This window comes from Pipistrellus hanaki, assembly GCF_964339955.1.
Source record: "Pipistrellus hanaki genome assembly, chromosome: 4".
Taxonomy (NCBI): domain Eukaryota; kingdom Metazoa; phylum Chordata; class Mammalia; order Chiroptera; family Vespertilionidae; genus Pipistrellus; species Pipistrellus hanaki.
This window is the reverse complement of record NC_140506.1, coordinates 31,352,253-31,374,431: the sequence shown is the minus strand read 5'-3', so window position 1 is coordinate 31,374,431 and position 22,179 is coordinate 31,352,253. Positions and strand designations below refer to the sequence as shown.

General features: G+C 44.4%; 1 protein-coding gene across 2 annotated transcripts; it reads left to right on the top strand.

The window, feature by feature from the left end:
* Positions 1 to 3,628: 3,628 nt before the first annotated feature.
* CD180 (CD180 molecule) lies at positions 3,629 to 17,215 on the top strand. Of its 2 annotated transcripts, XM_084880877.1 has the most exons (3): positions 3,629 to 3,862; positions 12,522 to 12,688; positions 14,806 to 17,215. In XM_084880877.1, the coding sequence occupies exons 1-3, from the start codon at positions 3,773 to 3,775 to the stop codon at positions 16,529 to 16,531; spliced, it is 1,983 nt and encodes a 660-aa protein (XP_084737003.1). In that variant the 5' UTR covers positions 3,629 to 3,772; the 3' UTR covers positions 16,532 to 17,215. The 2 variants fall into 2 exon arrangements, with proteins under 2 accessions (XP_084737003.1, XP_084737002.1); XM_084880876.1 differs by lacking the exon at positions 3,629 to 3,862 and having other exon boundaries at positions 9,401 to 12,688.
* The last annotated feature ends 4,964 nt before the right edge of the window (positions 17,216 to 22,179 follow it).

The following is a 22,179-nucleotide window of genomic DNA, read 5'->3' as shown; positions in this document are numbered from 1 at the left end:
GGTTATTGTGAAGAAAGAGCTTAGAGAATGAACAAGCTCTCCCAGGACCCCACCTCCCTCCCAGATCACACTCATGGGTGGCAGCTGCCCCAAGGGATTAGCTGCATGGAAACCTGGTGGATTAAAAGCAGAACAGCAACAAAAAAGAATGGTGTGGGATGTGTATAAATATCCTTTATAACAAAAGCCTAATATACAAATTGTCCCCTTGGGCTGTTGTTCGACCAGGAGTTTGACCAGGAGACCAGGAGTTAGACCACTCGCTATGACATGTACTGACCACCAGGGGGCAGTGTGGAACATGATGGGCATTGGCTATGTGGCTCTGGCAGGGGACAGCAGTGGAGGAGCTGCCAATCCTGGTGAGCCCTGACGAGAGGTGGGACCACGGTGGAATGGTGGAACAGGTGAGGGGATGGCACCCAGGCCAAGCTGGGGTGCCAGGCAAGACTGCCGGGCTGCAAGGCTGGGGGCATGAACCAGGGCCCGATTCCCACAGGCCACCTTGAGGGACCCCACCCATGCACAAATTCAAGCACTGGGCCTCTAGGGTAATATATGAGTCTTAAACTTTATGAAAATGTCTTGGGTCCACAAATTTTTCTTCCTCCTTCGTGGTTACTGGTCAGTAGAAATAAGTCAGTTTCTGGTGCCTCACCTTACCTTCTCATTCCATCTACTTATCTCTGCAAGAACTGTTCTTAGAATAGGTGTGGGCAGTGCCATCCCTTAAAGGCACAGTGACTAAATCAGGATTGTTAACGATCATGATGCCTTTTGCTCCAGCCAAACTTCTCTATTTTTGCTTGCCAAGAAGAGGTAAGACCATCCAGAGGAGGAAAGAAAGAGCAATTGTCAGCAAAAAGGTAATGCAACTCCATGTTATTGGCTCAAGCCAATGACACTTACATCAGTAAAATGGAAATTATTGTTCTGAACTAGAGTAATGGGTTTTTCAATGAAGAGGTGCCTTTTAGATAAGCTAGACCAATGCCATCATCCTACATAATAAAAGTCTAATATGCAAATCAACCAAATGGTAGAACAACTGGTCGCTATGATGCACACTGACCACCAGAGGGCAGATGCTCAGCACAGGAGCTGCCCCCTGGTGGTCAGTGCACTCCCACAGGGAGACTGCTTCCCAGGCCTAAACCTTCAGTCGGACATCCCCTGAGGGTTCCCAAGCTGCAAGAGGGCACAAGCAGGGCTGAGGGACCCCCAAAGTGCACAAATTTCATGCACTGGGCCTCTAATTTTAAAGATAAGCAAAGGAAGACCAGAGAAACCTTCCCAAGCACACATGACTGGTTAATGGCAAAGCCGGGACCAGAATTCAAGTCAGCTTTTCATGGGAGATTTAGAAAATATTCAGACAAGCAGACTACTAGGGACCATAATACATGAACTCACAACACATGTGAAGAAACTAGAGCTTTTTAATCTAGAAAGGGGATGACTCAGAGACATAGTAACTAGTTTCAAATACATGGAGGACTGGCAAGTAGAAAAGGGCTTGACCTTGTTCTGTTGGTCAAGGAAACAGGAAAGCTCCTGGAGAAGTGAGAAAGACTAGTGAGAAAGACTAGCAGTTCAGAATAAGATAAAACTATTTAAACAGTCAAGATTTGCCAGAAGAATTTTTTTGGGAAAGAGTAAGCTTTCTGTCATCTGCAGCACTTCAGAAAAGACTGGAAGGTAATATTTTTGTCCACTGAGAGGTGTGGAGTGAGGAGTATGGAAGAGAGAATTCAGGCATGAAAATCATTAGGATGGGGTGACCTTTAAGAGTATGTGATTCTTTACAACCTGGGACCAAATAAGGTTTCATTCCTGATTCTGAACTCTAAAACCTATCTTCCCATCTGTTTGCAATAGTTTAAATTTTAATCTATTTCCTATTTCAGGGTATTATGCCCTGAATATTTGATTTGGATGCTGTGGCAGAAGGTTACTCGTATTCATTTATTTTCTTTTACTCTTATACACTTGCAGTGAGTCTTTTGAATTCATTATGCAAATGCATGCAAATAATATGCAAATGCAGTGGCCTCAGAAAATGACAAAACCTTAACTGAGCTATCAAACCTTTCTCTGAGAAGGAAAGTAATACGCCTCTTCAATGTCTCTGGGACAGGAGACAATTTCCTGAGTGATATTTACATGACATTGGAAGTGGTTACTCAGAGGAGTCTTTTCCTCACATTTTTCATATTTATGTAGGGCTTTAAGGGTAAGAAAGCACTGTCATGTAAGCTGTCTCTCTTGAGTCTCATAATTACCCTTTGATGTCAGCAGAACAGGAGTTGGACTTCCTGATCTATTTTTCAGGTGGAAAATTGAACAGTAAGTGACTTGCCCAAGTTCTCCAGGTTGATAAACGATGGCTCTGGACCTCTTCTAGTCCAGACTCTGCCCATTACACCATGATGCATGCCTTCCCTAAAGCAAGGCTGTCTGCCATCAGTCTGGGTTTGCTTAGGCCACGTTCTGCCAAAAGCACCTTTTGCTTCCTTAAGCTCTGGAGAGTAAAAGCACATTCTCTGCAGTGAGACTGGATCTAAGCCCTAATCCACCACGTTCTAGCTGGGCTTGGAGAGGTCATTTCATTTCTCTAAGCACCCATTTCTCCATCTATAAAATGGGCCACATAAAAACACCTCTTTGATAGAATATGTGACAAGGAGACACACAAAGGGACAAAACATTACCCCCGCCCAGTGACTGACACATAGTGAGTGCTCAATAAATGGCACTTACCATCATTATTGTCTTAGTGGTAGTAACACAGAACTGGGAATACTGGTAGTAGCATCTCAAGTCGCTGTGACTCTGATGCTAACAATTGGGCTCTCAGAAAAATAATGGGAGAACACTGATGCTAAATATCTCCTCTGGCCAGAGGGTTGGAGGAAAGACAAGGTTTGAGGCAGCTAAATCCAGCCCAGTGAAAAATGCTTGAACTTTCACTTTCTTTAACCACTACCACATCTTGCACCATAACGGGTGGTTTTCCAATCCTGCTTCAATGTGATTTCTCATGGCATCCTCAACTCCACTCTCTCTTAGCCAGCCTGCGGGGGACAGCAGAGTCTTCTGAAGAGTCAGGTTGGCAGGGAACACGAGGGGACTCCACTGAGATGACAGGCCTGAGCCACCAGGTCAGGGATTGGTCTGTCCTCCTCTGTCCACCAGAGGTGGGTATTGATGAGGTGGCTACGCAGCGCTACACTCGCTTTCTAGGATGACCTGGCCCTCTTGCTCCAGATCCCAGCTCCAGCAGCACCACCTCTGGGCTCAGTCCTTCCATCGGGCCCCCAGAGTGCCTGCCCGGCCAGCACCTCTCCCGGCCACTCACCTAGGACTACCAACCCAGTGGCCTCTTTCGTGAGGACACTGTCTGCGTCCACAGCCTCTCTGGGGGACAGGGACGCAAAGACGTTGGAGTTAGCCAAACCCTTGAAGGCAGCCTAAGTCCATAGAAACCGTCCCACTGAGAGTCAGCGTGACCAGCTCGAGAGGGCTGCACGAGTGCATTACCAGGAAGTGCACTGGGCCACACCGGGGCTGGGTCTCAGCTATTTTTGGCAAGGGTGGGTGGTATGTAAAGGGACTTCCCTTTTCTGCAGCACAGAGCCACCGGACACTGAGCAGTCCTTGTTTGGAGATCACCCTTCTCTGGTGGCCATTTACCGAGGCCGTCACAGCCTGACTGATTTCTCAGCTCCAGTGCTAGACAGGCTCACCGCGCTGGGGTGGCACCAGTCCCGGGATGGCGCCCCCTGTCAGCTGCCTCCTGGTGGCCATGCTGTTTTCTGCCAGCTGTAAAGCCACCACCTTCGCAGATCAGACGTGCACGGAGGTGAGTCCCAACTTTCTGTCTTTATCCAGATTAAATGGCCTGGAAATTCTGAGCTTCAGCCTGCAGTCCCATCTGAGCCTTGGCAGCCCAATATCCACTGTTTTCTAAGGGCAATGAGGGGTGTAGAATTTTATTTATTATTATTATTATTATTATTATTATTATTATTATTATATTGTGAAGAAGGAGTCAAGAGCTCAGCCAGGGGATGATCTCGTAGATCCTTAGCAGGAAGAAGTGAGAGTCTTCCTCCTCTGCAAACAATGCCCCCCAAATCACCCTAATTGGGACATAAAATGTTGACAGGGACCCAGTGCAAAGAGCAGACCTACACACCTGCTCCCAGCACGGAGGAGCTATTTGCCCAACATCCCCGCACATGGCCACTACTGCAAACAGGCCTTCGGTTTCCTGGCCCTCGGGTGGGGATTAGTAGGGATAACCCATGCCAGGTTTCAGAGCATATGAAGATCACTCCGGATGAGTCTGGCATTCTCCCCGGGTTGGACCGCCCTCCATCTGCTCTCCTCACCCACCAGCGTGGCATCGGAGAACAGAGCCAAATCACACCTTCTGTTTTGGACCATCACAATATTTATCAACCTGTGGGACATTCTTGGAGGAGGTGGTAAGAGAGAGCAAGAAGGGCCTCAGTCTCCTGCCATCTTCTAAAACGTTTCAAGCTGCCTCCCACTGCCTCTGATCCCAGCAAGGGTACAGCACCACGTGGCCAGGCGGACAAGGGCTGGGGCTAGAAGCAGAAGTGGAGGTAGGAGAAGCAGAAAGGTGGTTGGGAGCCACGGTTGGGTGAACAGGGTACAGACCTGCCAGGCAAGAAGAAAGACTGGGACAGAAAGGAACAACCTGGACTGAGAGGAAGCACTAGGGGAAATGAAGGCTGGGAAAGTGGCTGACTTTGTTCTGGCTGCCATAGCATGTGGGTAAAATAAACTGGGAGGCTAAAACAAATGAATCATTTTTCTCACAGTTCTGAGAGTTAATAATCCAAGATCAAGGTGTCAGCAGGATTGGTTTCTTCCAAGATCTCTCTCCCTGGCTTGTTGATGGCTGTCTTTTACCTGTCTTCACCTAGTCTTCCCTCTGCACATGCCTGTCTCCACATTTATTCTAAAAACAGCAGTCACATTGGGTTAGGACCCACACAAATGATCTCAGCTTAATTTAATTACCTATTTAAAGAGTCTATATCCAAATAAAGTCATATTCTGAGCGACCTTGGAATTCAACATACAAATTTTACAGGGGAGGAGGGTGCACAATTCAACATACAAATTTTCACAGGGGAGGAGGGTGCACAATTCATCCCCTAGCAGAAGGGAGTAAGTTTTTATTAGCCCAGAAGCTCTTGCCCCCTGTCTCCTCCTCATTCTGGTTGGAAGGTCAGGTTCACACAGACATGTAGGTAGCGTGATAAGAGGATAGGGGTGGGGACACCACCTCCTCAGTGATCAGGGAGGTATGCCATCCACCTCTGACAACATCCTCACATAGGATGTTATCACCAATACATTCCAGCTCCTGGGGGAGCAGATTTGTTTAATCATTACTCTTAAGCCTGTCCATTCAACTAGTAAATCCCCATGTTCCTGCAAAGCCTCACCAGCCCTTCTGAAGCCCACAAGGGAGTCCTAGGAGATTGGGAAGCTCTTGGAAACACTAGACCAGTCAAGCTTCCTAGTGCGGACATCAGGCCAAGAGCTGGCAGTTCCTTTCTGCAAATGACCCTTCCTGGCAGAGAGAAGGGAAAGGGGCAAGGCGAGCACCCTGGTCCATTTGCTGCTGGCTCTGGGGCCTTCTGAGATATTCAGGTGGCAAGAGTGATGCTGAGGGTCCCAGGATCTTCAGGCCTGGCCTATACTGCAGCGAGCTTTCCCTTTTGGCTAAGTTTCTATTGACACCTTCCAATACAACAACCTCCGTACAGCCCTCCCTCTGAAATAACCTGGGTTTAGATGCCCTGGGACCTATTCTATTAACATTGGATCTACATTTTCCTGGACCTCCTTTCATGTATGAGTTCTTGGCTGCAGGGTTCAAAGACTGTGTATGGAGCCCTCATGCTGTGTGAGTACTGGGGAGGTTAATGGGAGGCACAAAGAAGGGTGAGTCGTTGCAGCAGCAAAAGGAGAGCTTGCCTTAGAGTCAGGCCTGGAGAAGGTAGGCGCTTCTAGGCTACAGGCGCATATAGGATAAAAGTGGGATGGTGGGAGAGGAAGCTTTGACTTAGAGATTGGCCCCTCTTCAAGCACAAATGGCCCCTATTAGTTTCCCCACCCCCACTCCTGCCCCATCTTGCTTTCCTTTCCTCTTCAGTTCTTCCCCTCTAGCCTAAGCATAACTAATCATGCCATGTATATATGTTCATGTGACACCATTAGCTCATCAAGCTCTATTTAAAAAACAAGGTTTTGTTTTGGGTTTAGTGACATTGGTTAATAAAATTATATAAGTTTCAGGTTCCTAGTCGTGAGCAGAAATCCTTAGTTTTAATGTAGCTGGATTTATTATTGGTGCTGTTCTTTCAGTGCCTTTCTGTCCTGTTTAAGAAAATTTTGTCTACTCAAGGCCATGAAGATATATTATCCTATGTTTTTTTTTCTAGGAGTTTTATTTTGTATTTACACCTATTTCTACGTTTCATATTTAGATCTAAGACCCATCTGAAATTACTTTTTGACTATGAAGTGAGGAAAGAGTCAAAGTTAATTTTTTAACAACATTTTCTGTTTGAAAATATTTTAAATTTAGATAAGTTCTAGAAATAATATAGTGAACACCTATCAATACTCCATATAGAATCTTCCATTGCTAAATACCATATGTTCTTTCTGTGTGTGTGTGTGTGTGTGTGTTAGAAAGAGAGAGAGAGAAAGAGAGAGAGAGAGAGAGAGAGAGAGAGAGAGATGAGTAACAAAATTAGACCCATGATCAAGTCTTTGGAAGCTGACAAATATGTGAAGCTAGCTGGAATTCAGTGTTCTGTGATTTGGATTCTGGTGACATTTTAGATGTGCTCTTGACTAATGACTTGGGAGTATAGGCATGCCTCCTCATTTCAAATGGGCTCATCTCAACTGTTTTGTGCATTCAAAACCATGGTAGGAGACAGTCCTTCAATCTTAGGTATGAAGAGGAGGGAGTGTACTTAGTAGAGCTTCTTTTTAAGACAACTCCAAGTTCATAGATACAAAGCCTTCCTAATAGCTCTAGACAATGACATGATGCTGTGATGATCCAGTGAAATACTAACTCCTCTTGGGAGTGCTAGACATATATTACTCAATTAATCCTCAGAGTTGGCCTGCAAAGAGGGTCATTGTCCTCCATTTATAGTTGGAGGGAAATGAGGCTCAGAGAACACAGCTTGGGACTTGAACCCAGGCGGTCTGACTGCAGACAAACAGAAAATGAACTGTACACAATGGGAATGCCCTTTGCTCAGAGGACTCAGATTGACAACGTTTTAGGATGGTGCCCTCTTGGAAATTTTTATTTGCAGAGAGTAATTGTTACTCTAGGATTTGGCTCAGCCAAATTGCTATCTCTGGATAAAGGAGTGGTTAATGGGGGTGGGCTGGGGTTCAGCCTCCCAGATTTCTTGTGCATGGAGGGCAGGGGCTGCTGTATGTGCCAAGCACAGATGAGCCACCCGTAAAGGTGGGAATTGGCACTAGAGTGAAACGCAAAGGATCTAAATTAGAAAATGATTTCAACACTTGTGAGAAGAGAAAATACAATGGGACCGGCAGGGAGTTAGAGATACAGCAGAAAGAAGCAAAATAAGATCCTGATTGAAAAAATGCAAATGAATGCCTGCAGGGAAAAGGGATTGCAAGCACAGATACAACATGTGGGAGCCCTGCTCTGTGTAAAAGGCACGGCTCTGACAAGAAGCTGGAGACAAAGTGGTTGGTGCAGGTCCCGGTGCACAGTGGTCCTGAGTAAATGCCCGTGATGTGGATTGGGGGTCCCGGGGGCAGCTGTCCTCAATACCATGTAGCCTTGCACAGGCCTGCTAACTGCATTCACATCCAGAAAGGCACTATCTGAGGTGGAACCAACCAAAGCAGAGGGTGAGAAAGTGGCTTTGGAAACTGACCCCACATATGGAGATCTGGAGAATTAGACTGCGTTTGGAGGAAGTGGTCATGTCTCCCAAGTGGTGGTTAGTGTCTGTCTGGGAAAGCAACTGAACCCATTGCCCTGGTAGCAGGCCCAGCACTGAGCAAAATAGCATGGCCACACAGTATTTCTTCTCCGCAGTCTGTCCTTTTCTTCTCTGTTGCATTATCATCCTGCTGCCCTAAAATCCTCTGCCATGCTTTCAGAATGTGCTCTCAAAAAGTTTTAATATGAGCTCTGGCTGGTGGTGTTCAATGGTTAGAGCATAGGCCTGCAAATCGGAGGGTTGTGGATTTGCTTCCCCCCCCCACCCCCACTCAGTCCAGGCCTGTGTGGAAGGCAACCAATGTGTCTCTCTCACATTGATGTTTCATGCTTCTCTCTCTCTCTCTCTCTCTCTCCCTCTCTCTCTCTCTCTCTCTCTCTCTCTCTCTCTCTCTCTCTCTCTCCCCCCCCCCCACTTTCTCCCACATTCCCTCTCTCCCTCTCTCCCTCTTGCTTTCCCTCTCTGTCCCTCTCTTCTATTCTCTCTGAAAATCAATGGAAAAAAATATCCTCAGGTGAGGATTTAAAAAAAAAAAAAGTTTTGGTATGAATCCTGAAATACATAACTTCCCTGATGTAGTGTTTCTATCCAAAATGTATAACCTGATTCAAATCATGGGGACAGGAAAAACAAAACAAAACACACACACAAACAAAAAAACTAAATGAAGGACATCCTGTAAACTATGAGTGTGTATCCATTTTTTTAAAAAAAATCAATTTCATGAGAGATAATGAAAGACTGAGGGGTAGTCTCAGGTTAAAGGAGACTAAAGAGACAAGAAAAAATGCAATGTGTGATTCTGGAGTGGAAAAACAAAAATTACTATAATAGATAATATTAGGACTTGGCAAAATTTGAATATAGATTGTATTGGATAATAATATCATATCAGTGTTAAATATTCTGAATTTTTGGTAATGGCAATGGGTTATATAAGAATATCCTTCTCCTTAAAAGATTAGGGGAGCAGTCATGGCATCTGCAATTTACTTTCAAAAACAAAAGGAATGAGCCCTGGCCAAGTGGCTCAGGTGGCTGGAGCATCATCCATGCACCAAAAGGTTTCAGGCTCAATTCCCAGTCAGGACTCAGACCTAGGGTGCAAGTTCCATCCCTGGTCAGGGCATGTACAGGAGGCAACTGATCAACAATTCTCTCTCATATTGAAGTTTCTCACTCTTCCTCTCTCAAATCAATAAAAACATATCTTCTGGTGAGGATTAAAAAAAGAAAGAAGATTGAGTGTGTGTGTGCATGTGTATATTTCATGCCTTAAAAATACAATAAGCTGAAAGCAATTTAATGCTCCTTAAATGGTTCCAGAGCAGGAGGAGTTTGGGCATCACCACTATAATATCTGATACTATAGTAATTCTGACTGTACAGGGGAGTGAACATGAAAGCCAAAGAGAGAGGTCAGTGCATTCTTGAAATGTGCTTGCTTTTTAAATTCTCTTATAAGCTACAGTTCTTGCCAGTTGCCTCTTTGTCCCAGCAATCAAAGGCAGCATCTCCCTATCTAGAGAGGAATGTTATGGCACGGGCTCCTGGTGGCTTCTCAATACTCCTCCGCAGTGTGAGATTCACTGGTCTCTGGACGCTCACTGGGTTCAAACTGAGCTCCTTCCTCCACAGGGCTCTCCTTTTGCTAGCAGCTCCTCAGGCCACCGGCTCATAGAGCTCCGACTCCATCCTCAACTTCTCCAATCTCTTTAATGAAATAAGGTGCTCAGTAAAGCGCCAAAGAGGAGCCGTTTAGGTGTCGTAGGCACGTACATAATCAGGAGGAGGGAATTGCCAGAGCAGAGCCTTTGGCTGTGGGGCAAGAATAGAGAAGGACGAATTGAGGAAAAGCCCCTTTCTCCGAGTGCATGTGGCATCAGCTAAGCCCGTGGTCGGCAAACTGCGGCTCGTGAGCCACATGCGGCTCTTTGGCCCCTTGAGTGTGGCTCTTTCACAAAATACCACGGCCTGGGTGAGTCTATTTTGGAGAAGTGGCATTCAAAGAAGTTTAAGTTTAAAAAATGTGGCTCTCAAGAAATTTCAACCGTTGTACTGTTGGTATTTGGCTCTGTTGACTAATGAGTTTGCCAACCACTGAGCTAGGCCAATGGAGACCAGGAAAGAAAAATGTCCCCAAAAAGCTAATCCAAATCTTAGTAGTTATTGGGGCAAAAGCTGCATATCCATCTCCTCTCTGGGCCATCCAAGTTCATGGGCACAAAGAGGGGTCTATCAACATGTGTTTTGCCCCTCTAATCACCTAAATCTAAGATTTCAATGCAAAGTATGCATTTCAAGGACATTAGGGGGATCTGTGGCAGTGCCTGGAGGACTTTGGGCCTATAATGAATTAATGAATTACAAAGAAATACGAATACAGCATGTTCATTTGTGACCCTCCTAATATAGTCAGAATATAGAAGACATAGTGGTTTCTAGAAGGTGAGCATGCTCACTGTAACTACAAAACGTGCACAAGCAGAGGCTGGAGCAAGAAAGCAAAAAGCAAAGTGATGACATCTCTAAAACATCATGCTTCAGAGCAAAGAGAATGTGGGGACTCTTCTGCTTCCAGCTACGAAGGGCTGCGTGCATCTCAGTGTGAGGAAAACTGCTAGTCTCCAGTTTGATGGAGGAGCTTCTAGTGAGACCACCGCATGGTCTGTGGAAAGGCAGGGTCTGAAAGGGTGGGTGAAACCACATGGTGATGGAGAGGATCTGAAAGATGGCCCCCAAGTGCATTTCCCTTGAAGATTATTTCATAGTAGACACCATCAGATCTTTATACCTGCCCACTATGCTTTATTCTAAGGCATCATCCAAATAAACCATGACCCTGTAATTATACAGATGTCTAACCAACTCCTTCCCATTTTTACCCAGTTAGTCTAAGATTTATAACTTGAGTTGGGGAATCTAACAAGTAGTTACTGGCAGATTTTTGAATACTTGATTCACTTGGGCCACATGATCAAGACAAATGGAAAACCAAAAAGTCATCAGTAAAATGTTGCTTCAAGGACACAAAAGAGTCTCTTTTTTTGTATCAAATTGTGATTGGCAATGAAAAGTGGATTTATTTTGAGAATCCCAAATGCACAAAATCATGGGTTGATCCAGGTCAACCATCAACATCAACTGCAAGGCCAAATCACTTGGGAAAGAAGACAATGCTCTGCATTTGGTGGGATCAGGAAGGTGTGGTATTATTAGCTTCTAAATCATTAATACTGATCACTACCGACAACAAATAATCCATTTTAACCACGCTTTGATTGTGAAATGACCAGAATGGGCCAGAAGACACGGCAAAGTAATTTTGCTTCATGATAATACACCATCACACACTTCAAAACCAGTTAAAGACATGTTAAAAGATCTTGCCTGGGAAGTATTAGCCTACTGCTGTATTCACCAGACCTTGCTCCTTCAGATTACCACTTGTTTGATCAATGGCACATTCACTTTCTGAGTAGCACTTCAAAAAATACAAAGAAGTGAAAAATTGGGTCTCTGAATGGTTTGCCTCAAAACAAGAAAAGTTCTATTGGGACGGTATCCACAAATTACCTGAAAGATGGGGGAACTGTGTAGCTAGCGATGGACATTACTTTGAATAAAGCACTTTTGATGTTTCTCTTGAAATTATCGTGTTTTCTTTCATTACAAAGTCCGCATTATTAACTGGTATACCTAGTAAATCCCCCACATCCCTTATAGACTGGAAGTTAAGCTTAAAGTCACGGTTGGATTCAAGCTTTAATTGGGGGAGAGGTGGGTGAGAATACCTCATAGGTGGTACTGTGTCCTTATGTCACACCAGAAAGTGTGGATGTCTGTCTAATTTTGCTGATGCTAATCTACAGTGATTAAAAACATTTTCAGGCATTCAAAATGAAACCTATAAAACAAAGTATATTCAAAGATGTCTTTCCTCCATTCTTGCTCTTCTGATTCATCTCTCCCCTTCAAGATAACCAATTTTGAGTTTCCCCCCCATTGTTTCTTTTGGCAAATAGAAGAAAATACACACATACTTATCTTACAGAAAAGGTGGTATACAATACACTACATATTACATCCCATTTACCATATATACTACATGTGTACATTTGACACCTTGCTTTTTTCACCACACAATATAGCTGGATATCACACCCTATCAGTGTGTGGAAATCTCAGTCATTTCATTTTCAGCTGCTGAAGGTTCCCTTTTGTGACTATACTATGTTTTGTTCAATTATCCTAATGTGATGGGTAAACTGGGTATTGTTAATATTCTATTATAAAAATGCTTAAATGAATCATCTTATGCATAAGTCATTTTGTGATTTTGCAAGTAGTATATCCTTGGTAAAGACTCCCAGAAGTGGGATTGATGCTCAAAAAAATACCACATATGTAAATTTGCTAGTCATTCAAATTATGAAATCTGATACTAATTTACATTGTTTATCTCATCAGAAAGAAGCCAACAAAACATATAACTGTGAAAATTTAGGTCTGAGAGAGATTCCTGACACTCTACCAAACACAACAGAATTTTTGGAATTCAGTTTTAACTTCTTGCCTGCAATTCAAAACACAACTTTCTGCAGACTCACAAATCTGATCTTTTTGGATTTAACCAGGTATGTATCTGCGTCCCCTGTGTGCACTGATGTTTTACTTAAGGAAAAGCACAACTTTTATTCCAAGTGCATCCAGGAACCTTTGGGGGGCACGGGACCATCAGCTTATCCTGTGTGTGTACCCTCTTCCATGAAATAGTTTTGCAGGTGAAATATAATTTTTAAAAAAATCAATGGAGTAGAAGTGGAATTGTTAAACTAGACTGGCTAGGTCATGCTGCTTAAGTTCTAAAAAATAATAATAATAAAAGTGAAAACAAATTTTATGAATATAGCAGATCAGTTTTAATATTTTTTTCCTTCATTGGACTGCTGATTTTTACTATTTTCTTTAAATATGTAAAACATATTTGATATAAATAATGTATTATATTTTCTGATAATATATAATGCATTTTCTATATTCTTTATATATCATATATATTATCAAATTCATGATAATTCTTATATTAGCTTTTTAAACCTAATTCTGTAGATTTTAAAATTATTATTATTATTATTATTATTATTATTATTATTATTTTGCTGACTTTGGCTACTGTGTGTCCCTTATGTGTTTATTGAATTTTTATTTTGAGCATATTTATCTTTTGGAAATATGTGTAAATCTTTGTTTAAAATGCTTTTCTGGAATTAGATAATACCAATGAATTATTAATATTGCTATATATGACAATGGCATTATGGCTATAGAAAATAAGCCTCAATTTTTTTTGCAGATTCCTATTCAAATATGTATGGGATAGCGAAGATTTGCTTTAAAACAATTCAGGAGATAGAGTTGGGACTAGATGAAGCAGAGAGCAAAATCTTGAGAATTACTCCATCTGTGTGATAGCTATTGTATATGAAGGTTTATTGTATTATTCTCTTTGCTTTTCTGTAAATTTGAAAGTTTTCTTTATTAAAATTTAAGTACACCGATCTGGAAAAGTTTTCTATTTCCTTCTGCCAGTTACCTGAAGATACTGCCATCCTAGAACAACTTCAAACTCAATTTTCCTCTTGGGTTTCTTTGGGGAGGCCTACGGAGGTGGCATAAATTCATGCCACAATCCTCCTGAGTAGAAGCTTATGGTTAGGGAATCTCAGAGGAGTCTTTCCTTGTTATTGTTGTCCTTGTTCCATTCAGAGCCAAGGCCAAGACAAACACATATCCTGAGGTTTCCCTCTGTGAGCTTTCTTTTTTAAGGTCACCCACTGAAAGGATCCCTTTTGAGGGTCATGGTTTTTGAGATGACCTCAAAAAGTGAGCAGGTTTTTGAGATGCCCTCCTACCTATCCCCAAGCTTTGTTTTCTGCCACTGACACATGTGGCTCATTAAAAGCCAGGTTCTAGGCTACTAGGGGCTTACAGATATTGGCAGATGTGACAAAGCTAGCTCTAGGGCTCACTTATTCCTATGGATTCAAGCTTCCTTCCCACAATTCATTTCTAAGAAATTCCCCTTGACCCTCAGGGAAGGTGTGTGGTATATGTGTGTGTACTTTCCATTATCATTAGGTTCAGTACTAGTAGGGGTGTCTTTTCAGCTTTAGTGTTGCATATTTCTGTGGAGTAGAAGTGCACTCACAACCTTTCTATAAAGTAATCATTATCTCTATGCTTTATAGATAAAAAACAGAGGTTGAAAAAAGTTGTAACATGACCAGGATGACACAAATTTCTATGTAAATATCATTATTATGTATTATACATATAATGCGCGCGTGCGCGCGCACACACACACACACACACATATCATATATATTATGCTTTATATATAACATTTTCTACTAAAATATTAAATAATAGTTTGATTTTTTTTTTTCAACAAGCAAACCACTAAATTGTTCTCTAGATTCCAAACACAAGCTTCTTATAGTTTAACCGAAAGGGACAAGATATCGAGGGGGGGGAAAAAAATCTAAATTAGTATGTTGAGAATTGAGGCTAGTTATTAATTCAAGAGGCCATCTGTAGTTACTGAAGAATGCTTTTCATATTTTACTTTGAATACTAACATACACTGTTCTTACTATACCCAAACCATGACTTTTTAAAGGTAGTTCACGGTGACAGAATTTATTCTCCTTTTTTCTAATTAGTTATTGTTAAATACTATTACCTTTTCAAGGTGCCAGATCAATTGGATCCATGAAGACACTTTTCAAAGTCATCACCAATTGGACACCCTTGTGCTGACCGGAAATCCCCTGATATTCATGGCCGAAACATCCCTCCTCGGGCCCAGGGCACTGAAGCACCTTTTCTTAATCCAAACGGGAATATCCAATCTTGAGTTTATCCCGGTGCACAATCTGGAAAATTTGGAAAGTCTGTATCTTGGAAGCAACTATATTTCCTCCATTAAGTTCCCAGAAAACTTCCCAACACAGAATCTGAAGGTTCTGGATTTTCAGAATAATGCTCTCCACTTCCTCTCTCGCGAAGACCTGAACGCTCTGGGGGCCACCAACCTCAGCCTCAACCTCGATAGCAATGACCTTAAAGGCATGGAGCCTGGGGCTTTCCATGCAAAAGCCTTCCGAAGTTTGCGGTTTGGAGGGATTCTCGACGTGTCTGTCATATTGAAAGGTCTGCAGAACTCTACTACTCAGTCTCTCTGGCTGGGGACATACTGGGACACTGAAAGCCAGGACCTTACTCCAGCCATGCTCGAGGGACTCTGTGAAATGTCTGTGGAGAGCATCAGCCTGCGGAGGTACCGTTTCTCTGACTTGTCGGCTACCACCTTCCGGTGCTTCACAGGCCTCCAGGAATTGGACCTGACGGCAGTTCACTTGAAAGAATTACCCTCTGGGATTCAGGGTATGAACTCTCTCCAGAAATTAGTTCTCAATGTAAATCGTTTTGAGCAGTTGTGTCAAATCAATGCCGCCAGTTTCCCAGCCCTCACAGACCTCTCTATCAAAGGCAACCTGAAAGAACTTGACCTTGGTGCCGGGTGTTTGGAAAAACTAGAAAATCTCCGGAGACTCGACTTAAGCCGCAGTGGCATAAAGGCTTCTGACTGCTGCAATCTGCAGCTCAAAGGCCTACACCGCTTGCAGCACCTCAACCTGAGCTACGCTGAGTCCATCGGTCTTCGGAGTCAGGCCTTCCAGGAGAGTCCTAAACTGGAAGTCCTGGATTTGGCGTTTACCCACCTGACGGTTAGGGTTCCGCAAAGTCCTTTCCAAAACCTCCCTCTCCTGCAGGCTCTGAATCTCTCCCACTGCCTCGTCGATGCCAGCAATCAGCACCTTCTAGAAGGCCTGGGGGGTCTCCGGCAACTGAATTTACAGGGAAACCACTTTCAAGACGGGAGCCTCTCCAAGACCAACCTCCTTCAGACGTTAGCCGGCTTGGAGGTTCTGATATTATCCTCCTGTGAGCTCCTCTCTATAGACCCTCAGGCCTTCCTCGGCCTTGGGAATGTGACTCACATAGACTTAAGCCACAACAGCCTGACGGAAAGCAGCGTCGATGCTCTGGGCCACCTGAAGGGGCTCTACCTCAATCTGGCCTCCAACAGCCTTCGCATCATCTCACCCCGGCTCCTCCCCATCCTGTCCCAGCAGAGCACCATTAACTTAAGTCACAATCCTCTGGACTGCACTTGCTCCAATGCCGGCTTCCTAACCTGGTTCAGAGAAAACCTGCACAGACTTGAGGACGCGGAGGAGACGGTGTGTGCGAACCCCCCATCGGTAAGGGGAGTCAAGCTGTCTGAGGTCGACCTGTCCTGCGGGTTGACGGCCCTGGGCATTTTTTTTCTCGTGGTATTTTTATTCTTATTCACCATCCTGCTCATTTTTGCAGTTAAATTCCTTCTTAGGTGGAAATACCAGCACATTTAGTGCTGGAGCTTTCTAGGGATGGCAAATAAATGTGTTTAGCCAAATTGCCCCAAATAGGGGGACTGTTGTCTGTTAGGGACCAGACTTGACAGATTGGTCCCTGGTGCTGGGCAGGGATTTTCTGTGCTTTTCTGAGCCCCGGGACTAAGGACACTCCCTAGAAAGTAAAGGAGGGACAGATGCAGCTGTGAGAAACACCCAGCCATCTCCTCACGTGGAAGTGGGTGGAAGTAGAGGGAGGACCTGGGGCAGGGCAAGGCCCAACCAGTTCACCCACGAGGAGGCCATCTCCCTTCCACTCCTGGACACCCTTCAAAGCACATCCCACCTTGACCCAAAAGGGAGACCACCAAGGCCCACAGCCTGGCAGCTCTGAGGACCTCAGCTCCCGACTCTCTCTTGCACAGTTGGGGCCCTGTGTTTGGGGAATTTGTTGTGGATAAAGTCTTAATGTTCGTTTTAAATGAAAAAGGGAAAACAATGAATTTGGAAGAAGAGGCTGAGAACTGAATCTTACCATCAAATGGACTCCATTCATCTCCCTAACCCTTAGGTGTCTGCAGTGTCTACTAATGCCACTAGAATGCACATGGCTACAAAAGAAAACAAATGACAGCCTCCCCCCAGTTCCTCCCTTCCCCAGGGCGTAGGATTTTTGCTATAGTGGCCAGCTTACCTGAGGACCAGGCGAGCCCCTGCAGCCAACCCGGTGTTCTCACTGTTTGGTTCCAGAGCCCAGCTCCCAGGTGGGCTGTGGTGCAAGTGCCTTCTCATTTGGAGGCCGGTCCCTCAAAGCTTCTTTCCCACAGGAACCCTGAGATAAATGGGGGTTTGGCTCTCAGGCCAGCTCTCCAACGCCGATTCTCCTGGGACAGCAATGGAGATAGCACATTTACAATGAACACCAGTGGGAGAAAGCAGCTCCGTACACCAGGTGTCTCTCCAGAGCACAATAAGCTGGCTCCATGAGTAGTTTCTGTTGCGGCTGGAGTGTCAGTAAAGATAGTACCAGCGACACAGAGGGGACAGGACCACTGAATATGACAGAGAAAGAGGACAGGGATGCTCCAGTGTGATGACTTGGGCCTCCGAAAAGCCTAAAGAGTCACCCTCCTGCAGGGCTTGCTCTCTGACCTCTGCACTGATGGACAGGGAAGCTCTTGTACTCTGGTGCTGTATTTACTGGGTCTTGATTCAGTTCTACAACCAGCTGTAGGCTTGCAACTGAGTTACTTATAGTTATGAAATTCTGATTGGGTATCAAGGGAAAATTTGAGTAATATCTAATCCGAATTGTTTGGCTCTTAGGCTGAGGGCGTAATGGTGAGACAGAATAACAGAGTGGGAACTTGGGAACAAACTCCTTTTCAATTGTATATGCCCAGAAAAAGCAGGACAGACAAGGGAGTAGTGAAGCAAAGTCACAGATTTCACTGAAAAGGCTCAGCAGTCTTAGGGGATAGTTTATATTAGATAGGAGGCCAAGTTTTCCCACTGGTTCTTGGTTAGGAACACAAGGCAGGGGCTAGGGTAAGGTGAGTGAGGCCTCTGCCTGGGGGGCAAATTTTAAGGGAGAACCATATTATTTACTATGAATAGCCACAATCTGGAAACAGCCCACCTGCCCATCAGTAGATGAGTTGATAAAATGCTGCAGTACATTTATACCATGGAATACTACGTGGCTGTAAAAAAAAAAAAAAAAAAAAAAGAAAAAGAAAAAAGAAGGTTCTCTTACCCTTTGCAACAGCCTTGGATGAACCTATGGATTATTATGCTAATTGAAACAAGCTAGTCAGAGAAATACAAGTACCATATGATCTCACTTATTTGTGCAGCCTAATGAATAAAATAAACTGATGAACAAAATAGAAACAGAGTCATGGATACATGGAACAGACTGATGCTGTCAGAGGGGACAGGGAGAGGGGGACTAGATGAAGGAAGGTGAAGGGATTAGCCAAACAACATATATGCATAACCCACAGACTCAGACAACAGTGTAGTGAGAGCCAGAGGGAAGGGGGTTGGGGGCAGGATGGAACAGGCAAAGGGGCCAGAAATGGGGACATCTAATAAAGGGAAAAAAATTTAAGGGAGAACCAAAAACCTCAGTGAGCAAGACAAAAAAAAAATTAATACAATATTTTAAAAACTTTAAGTTAATGCAAAAAAAAATTGATGGAAAAACACTAAAATTTTTTTTAAAAAAAGCCCTGGCCTGGTAACTCAGTTGTTTAGAGCTTTGTCCTGATACACAAAGTTGCAGGTTCAGTCCCCAGTCAGGGCACATACAAGAATCCACCAATGAATGCATAAATAAGTGGAATAACAAATCAATGTTTCTCTCTCCCTGTCTCTCTCTAAAAAAAGTCAAAATATAAAAATTAAAGAAAAATTTAAACAAAGACAGAATTCATAACAGTGCCAGGATAAACCATGAAGAGAAAAGGGAAAAATTAGTAATATCAGTCTTGCCTTTGTTTCAAACATTGATATTTTGTTCACTGTGGATGCTTTGCCTTAGTTTTTATTTTGTTAATGTTGCATTAAAACATCATTTATCTTCATTACTGAGTTTTCGGTGCCCCCTTAAACTTTGTGCCCAAGGTGGGTGCCTCACTCACCTCCCCCCACTCCTGCCCTGAGGATTGGTGAGACGTGGGATTCCCTGAGAACCAGGCTACAGTTTCCAAAGGCCCTAACAGCTGGCATCCTCTCTCCGTGTTACCCCAAAGCGTGTGCATCTCCGACCCCTTTACATCCTGCAAGCAGAGAGAAGTGTCCAAGATCTCCCTTCACGTCCCTCCATCCTTAGCTAACTTCTGCTGACTCCTGAGTTCAAAGCACTGTTCCTTCAGAACCAGGACATGTGCAGAGACACATGGTGCCACGCCCTCTGAGCCCCAGGTGCATGGGCCTGGAGGGTGGGCAAGCACAGCATCCTCTGCTAATGAAGCGAGTCATCACTCAATTAACCGCTTTAATGACCTTGAATGCCAGCATTTGGGAGAACAGGTGTCTGAGAGGGGAGGCTTCCTCAGCTTCCCGAGGAGGCGTTTGAGAGGCAGTTACTCAAGGACCCGCGTCAGAGGAAAATGTGCCTGGAGATATGAGGACATACCCCTGAGCCGCTTTTATTTCTTCAGGGGCCTATGATGGTGGGGCATCCTTCTGAGAGGGCCGATCGGAGCCACTTCTGGGTTGGTATAGTTCTTGAGTCCGGCAGCCACTGAAGCAGTTTGTCATTGAGTTTCGGGCTCAGAAGGGAGATGATGGACATGAGGGTGGCTGCCTGGGCCAGGCTCTAGGTGTGCAGAGCCCAGCAGCTGCCACAGGGAAGGTCTCTTCTCCTGGGTGCTGAGATGGCACTGGTCTAGAAAGGTCAGGCCTCTCCCTCTCCAAAGTGGGAGAGAGCCCCCTGAGAGCCATGCCCACTCCAGCTGCCACTCTTTTTTCCCCCCTTTTTAAATATATTTTATTGACATTTTGCAGAGAGGAAGGGAGAGGCATAGAGAGCTAGAAAGATCAATGAGAGAGAAACATTGATCAGCCACCTCTTGCACACCTCCTACTGGGGATGTGCCCACAACCAAGGTACATGCCCTTGACCGGAATCGAACCCGGGACCCTTCAGTCCACAGGCCAATGCTCTATCCACTGAGCCAAACTAGGGCTCCAGCTGCCACTCTTGTGCAGGAGCCATTCACCCTGGAGAATCTAGGCAGGCATGTGGTACAACTCAGAGCTGTTTTGTTGTGTTGATCATGTTCATTTGCCTGTAAGATGAGGAGCTCTGGAAACTTTGGGAAATATTTATGATGGTCACTGGTAGCTCCCTCTCTCTCTTTTCATTGTTTCTTTCCTTGCTGTCTCTTTCCCTCCTTCCTTCCTATTTTCCTTCTCTCCCGCTGTGCTTCCCTCCTTTATTGTTTCCTTCTTTCCATTGTAGACTACGGAAGTCCACACGTTAGGAATCCAGTCTAAGATAGAGCTCCCTGTGTTCTCCAGCAAATGTAAGCTCTTCCCTCCTCAAGGCTGTAAGCAGCAGCCAGGACATACTAATGACTGACCTACTGCACCAAAGCCCACTGTCACACACGATATGTGATGTGTAACTTGGGAAAACCAAAGCATCCTATAGACTATCTCTAAGGGGTACTGCATCACCCTAAGGACTAGAGGGCCCCAAGCCCTAGCAAACACCCCTGCCCATCCTGCTTGCGTTTACCAGGCACTGGCCCTCCATGCGGTGGAACTTGCTGCTCTGTCACTGCACTGCTCCGAGGCTCCGTGCACTCTGCTTTAAGCAACAGTAAATTCACCCGACAAAGTCAGGAAGGGAGCTTTTTGATAGCTGCTGTCAGTTTTATTGTTTTATCCTGGTTACTGAATAGAATCTGTAGACACGGCGTGTTTATTGGTTTTATGTATCACGTGTTGTTGCTGCTCTGACAAGGCAATCCTATAAAAATGTGTTATTATTGCATGTTGTAGCTCAGTGAGCTGACCCTGCATTTCAAAGTGCACTGAAGCAAATAGCATTGAAGTCCATAAAAACTGACTAGTCTCCATCGCTGAGGACCCTGCGTGGGCTTTGACTCCCACAATCTGGGCACAAATTTTCCCCCAGCCAAGCCGGCAGCCATCGCTGCTACCTGGACACAGGACCAACACAACACAGGCATTACCTGTGACATTTCAGCACAGAAAATGTTGCCTCATTCCTTCTGATCCAATTTTCCCATAAGTGCTGTTTCCAATTTTCAAATTTACAAAAGTATGCAATAAATGGCTTTTTAATGTTTTATATGTTGGTACACGATGCGGGAGGGGAGCTGATGCTGTTTTCCATCTACTCTGAATGCTGAAGAGAAAATTAACTTGAATTATATCAAGAGAAGATGTGATTAGTTGTAAGCAAGACATGGCTGGGGCTGCTTGATGTCAACTGGAATCAAGTGCCAATGCCTTCAGAGTTAGACTGTCTAACTGAAGGCTGCAGAGGAATGGGACAGCAGTGGGGCTCCCAGATAACGATTTATCACTGCAATCACCTGGTGGGTCTTTATAAGACAGGTTCCCATCCCCACCCTAGATTTTAGGATTCCTTTAAATTGGGTGGGCCTGGGACTCTCAGCCTAATGACTTCATGTAATATCTTTCCCTAATCTTAATTTGATGAAAAAAAAAAAGAAAAAAAGAAATAGCAGAAGCATGTGTTAGGCTTCCCTGAGTCACAAGAGCTGAAGAAGATCTGCATTCGCTAAGAGGAAATGTCCCAACAAAAGGGAAAGAGGACTGAGGAGGAGCCTTGGAACCCAATGGTGAGACATACTGGGCAGGCGGCTTGCTTGTCTCCTGGGCTTCACTGCCAGGCCACAGGGTCTGCTCTGCCAGCCACTCCCACTTCGGCCCAGCTGGTCCCAATTGTAAATGATATATTAAATACTGTAGGTCTTGAAAAAGGGGAGAACTCATCTGCAGATCATTTTCAAAAGCCATCATTTCCCATTTAAGATTCAATAGTGCACTTCATTGACTATCCTCCTGTGATTCCCCCTATCTTTAGGTAATATTCTTTAAGCATTTGACTGTTCAAGACATACGAGATCCTACAAAGGTGAGCGGAGGGCAGGGGCTGATGG

What these genes read in the sequence shown, in the direction of transcription:
- CD180 (XM_084880876.1), top strand. Translation starts at nt 12,357, where the DNA reads ATGAATCATCTTATGCATAAGTCATTTTGTGATTTTGCAAGTAGTATA. An exon ending in ATCTTTTTGGATTTAACCAG is followed by an intron (nt 12,689 to 14,805) that starts GTATGTATCTGC and finishes TACCTTTTCAAG; the next exon opens with GTGCCAGATCAATTGGATCC.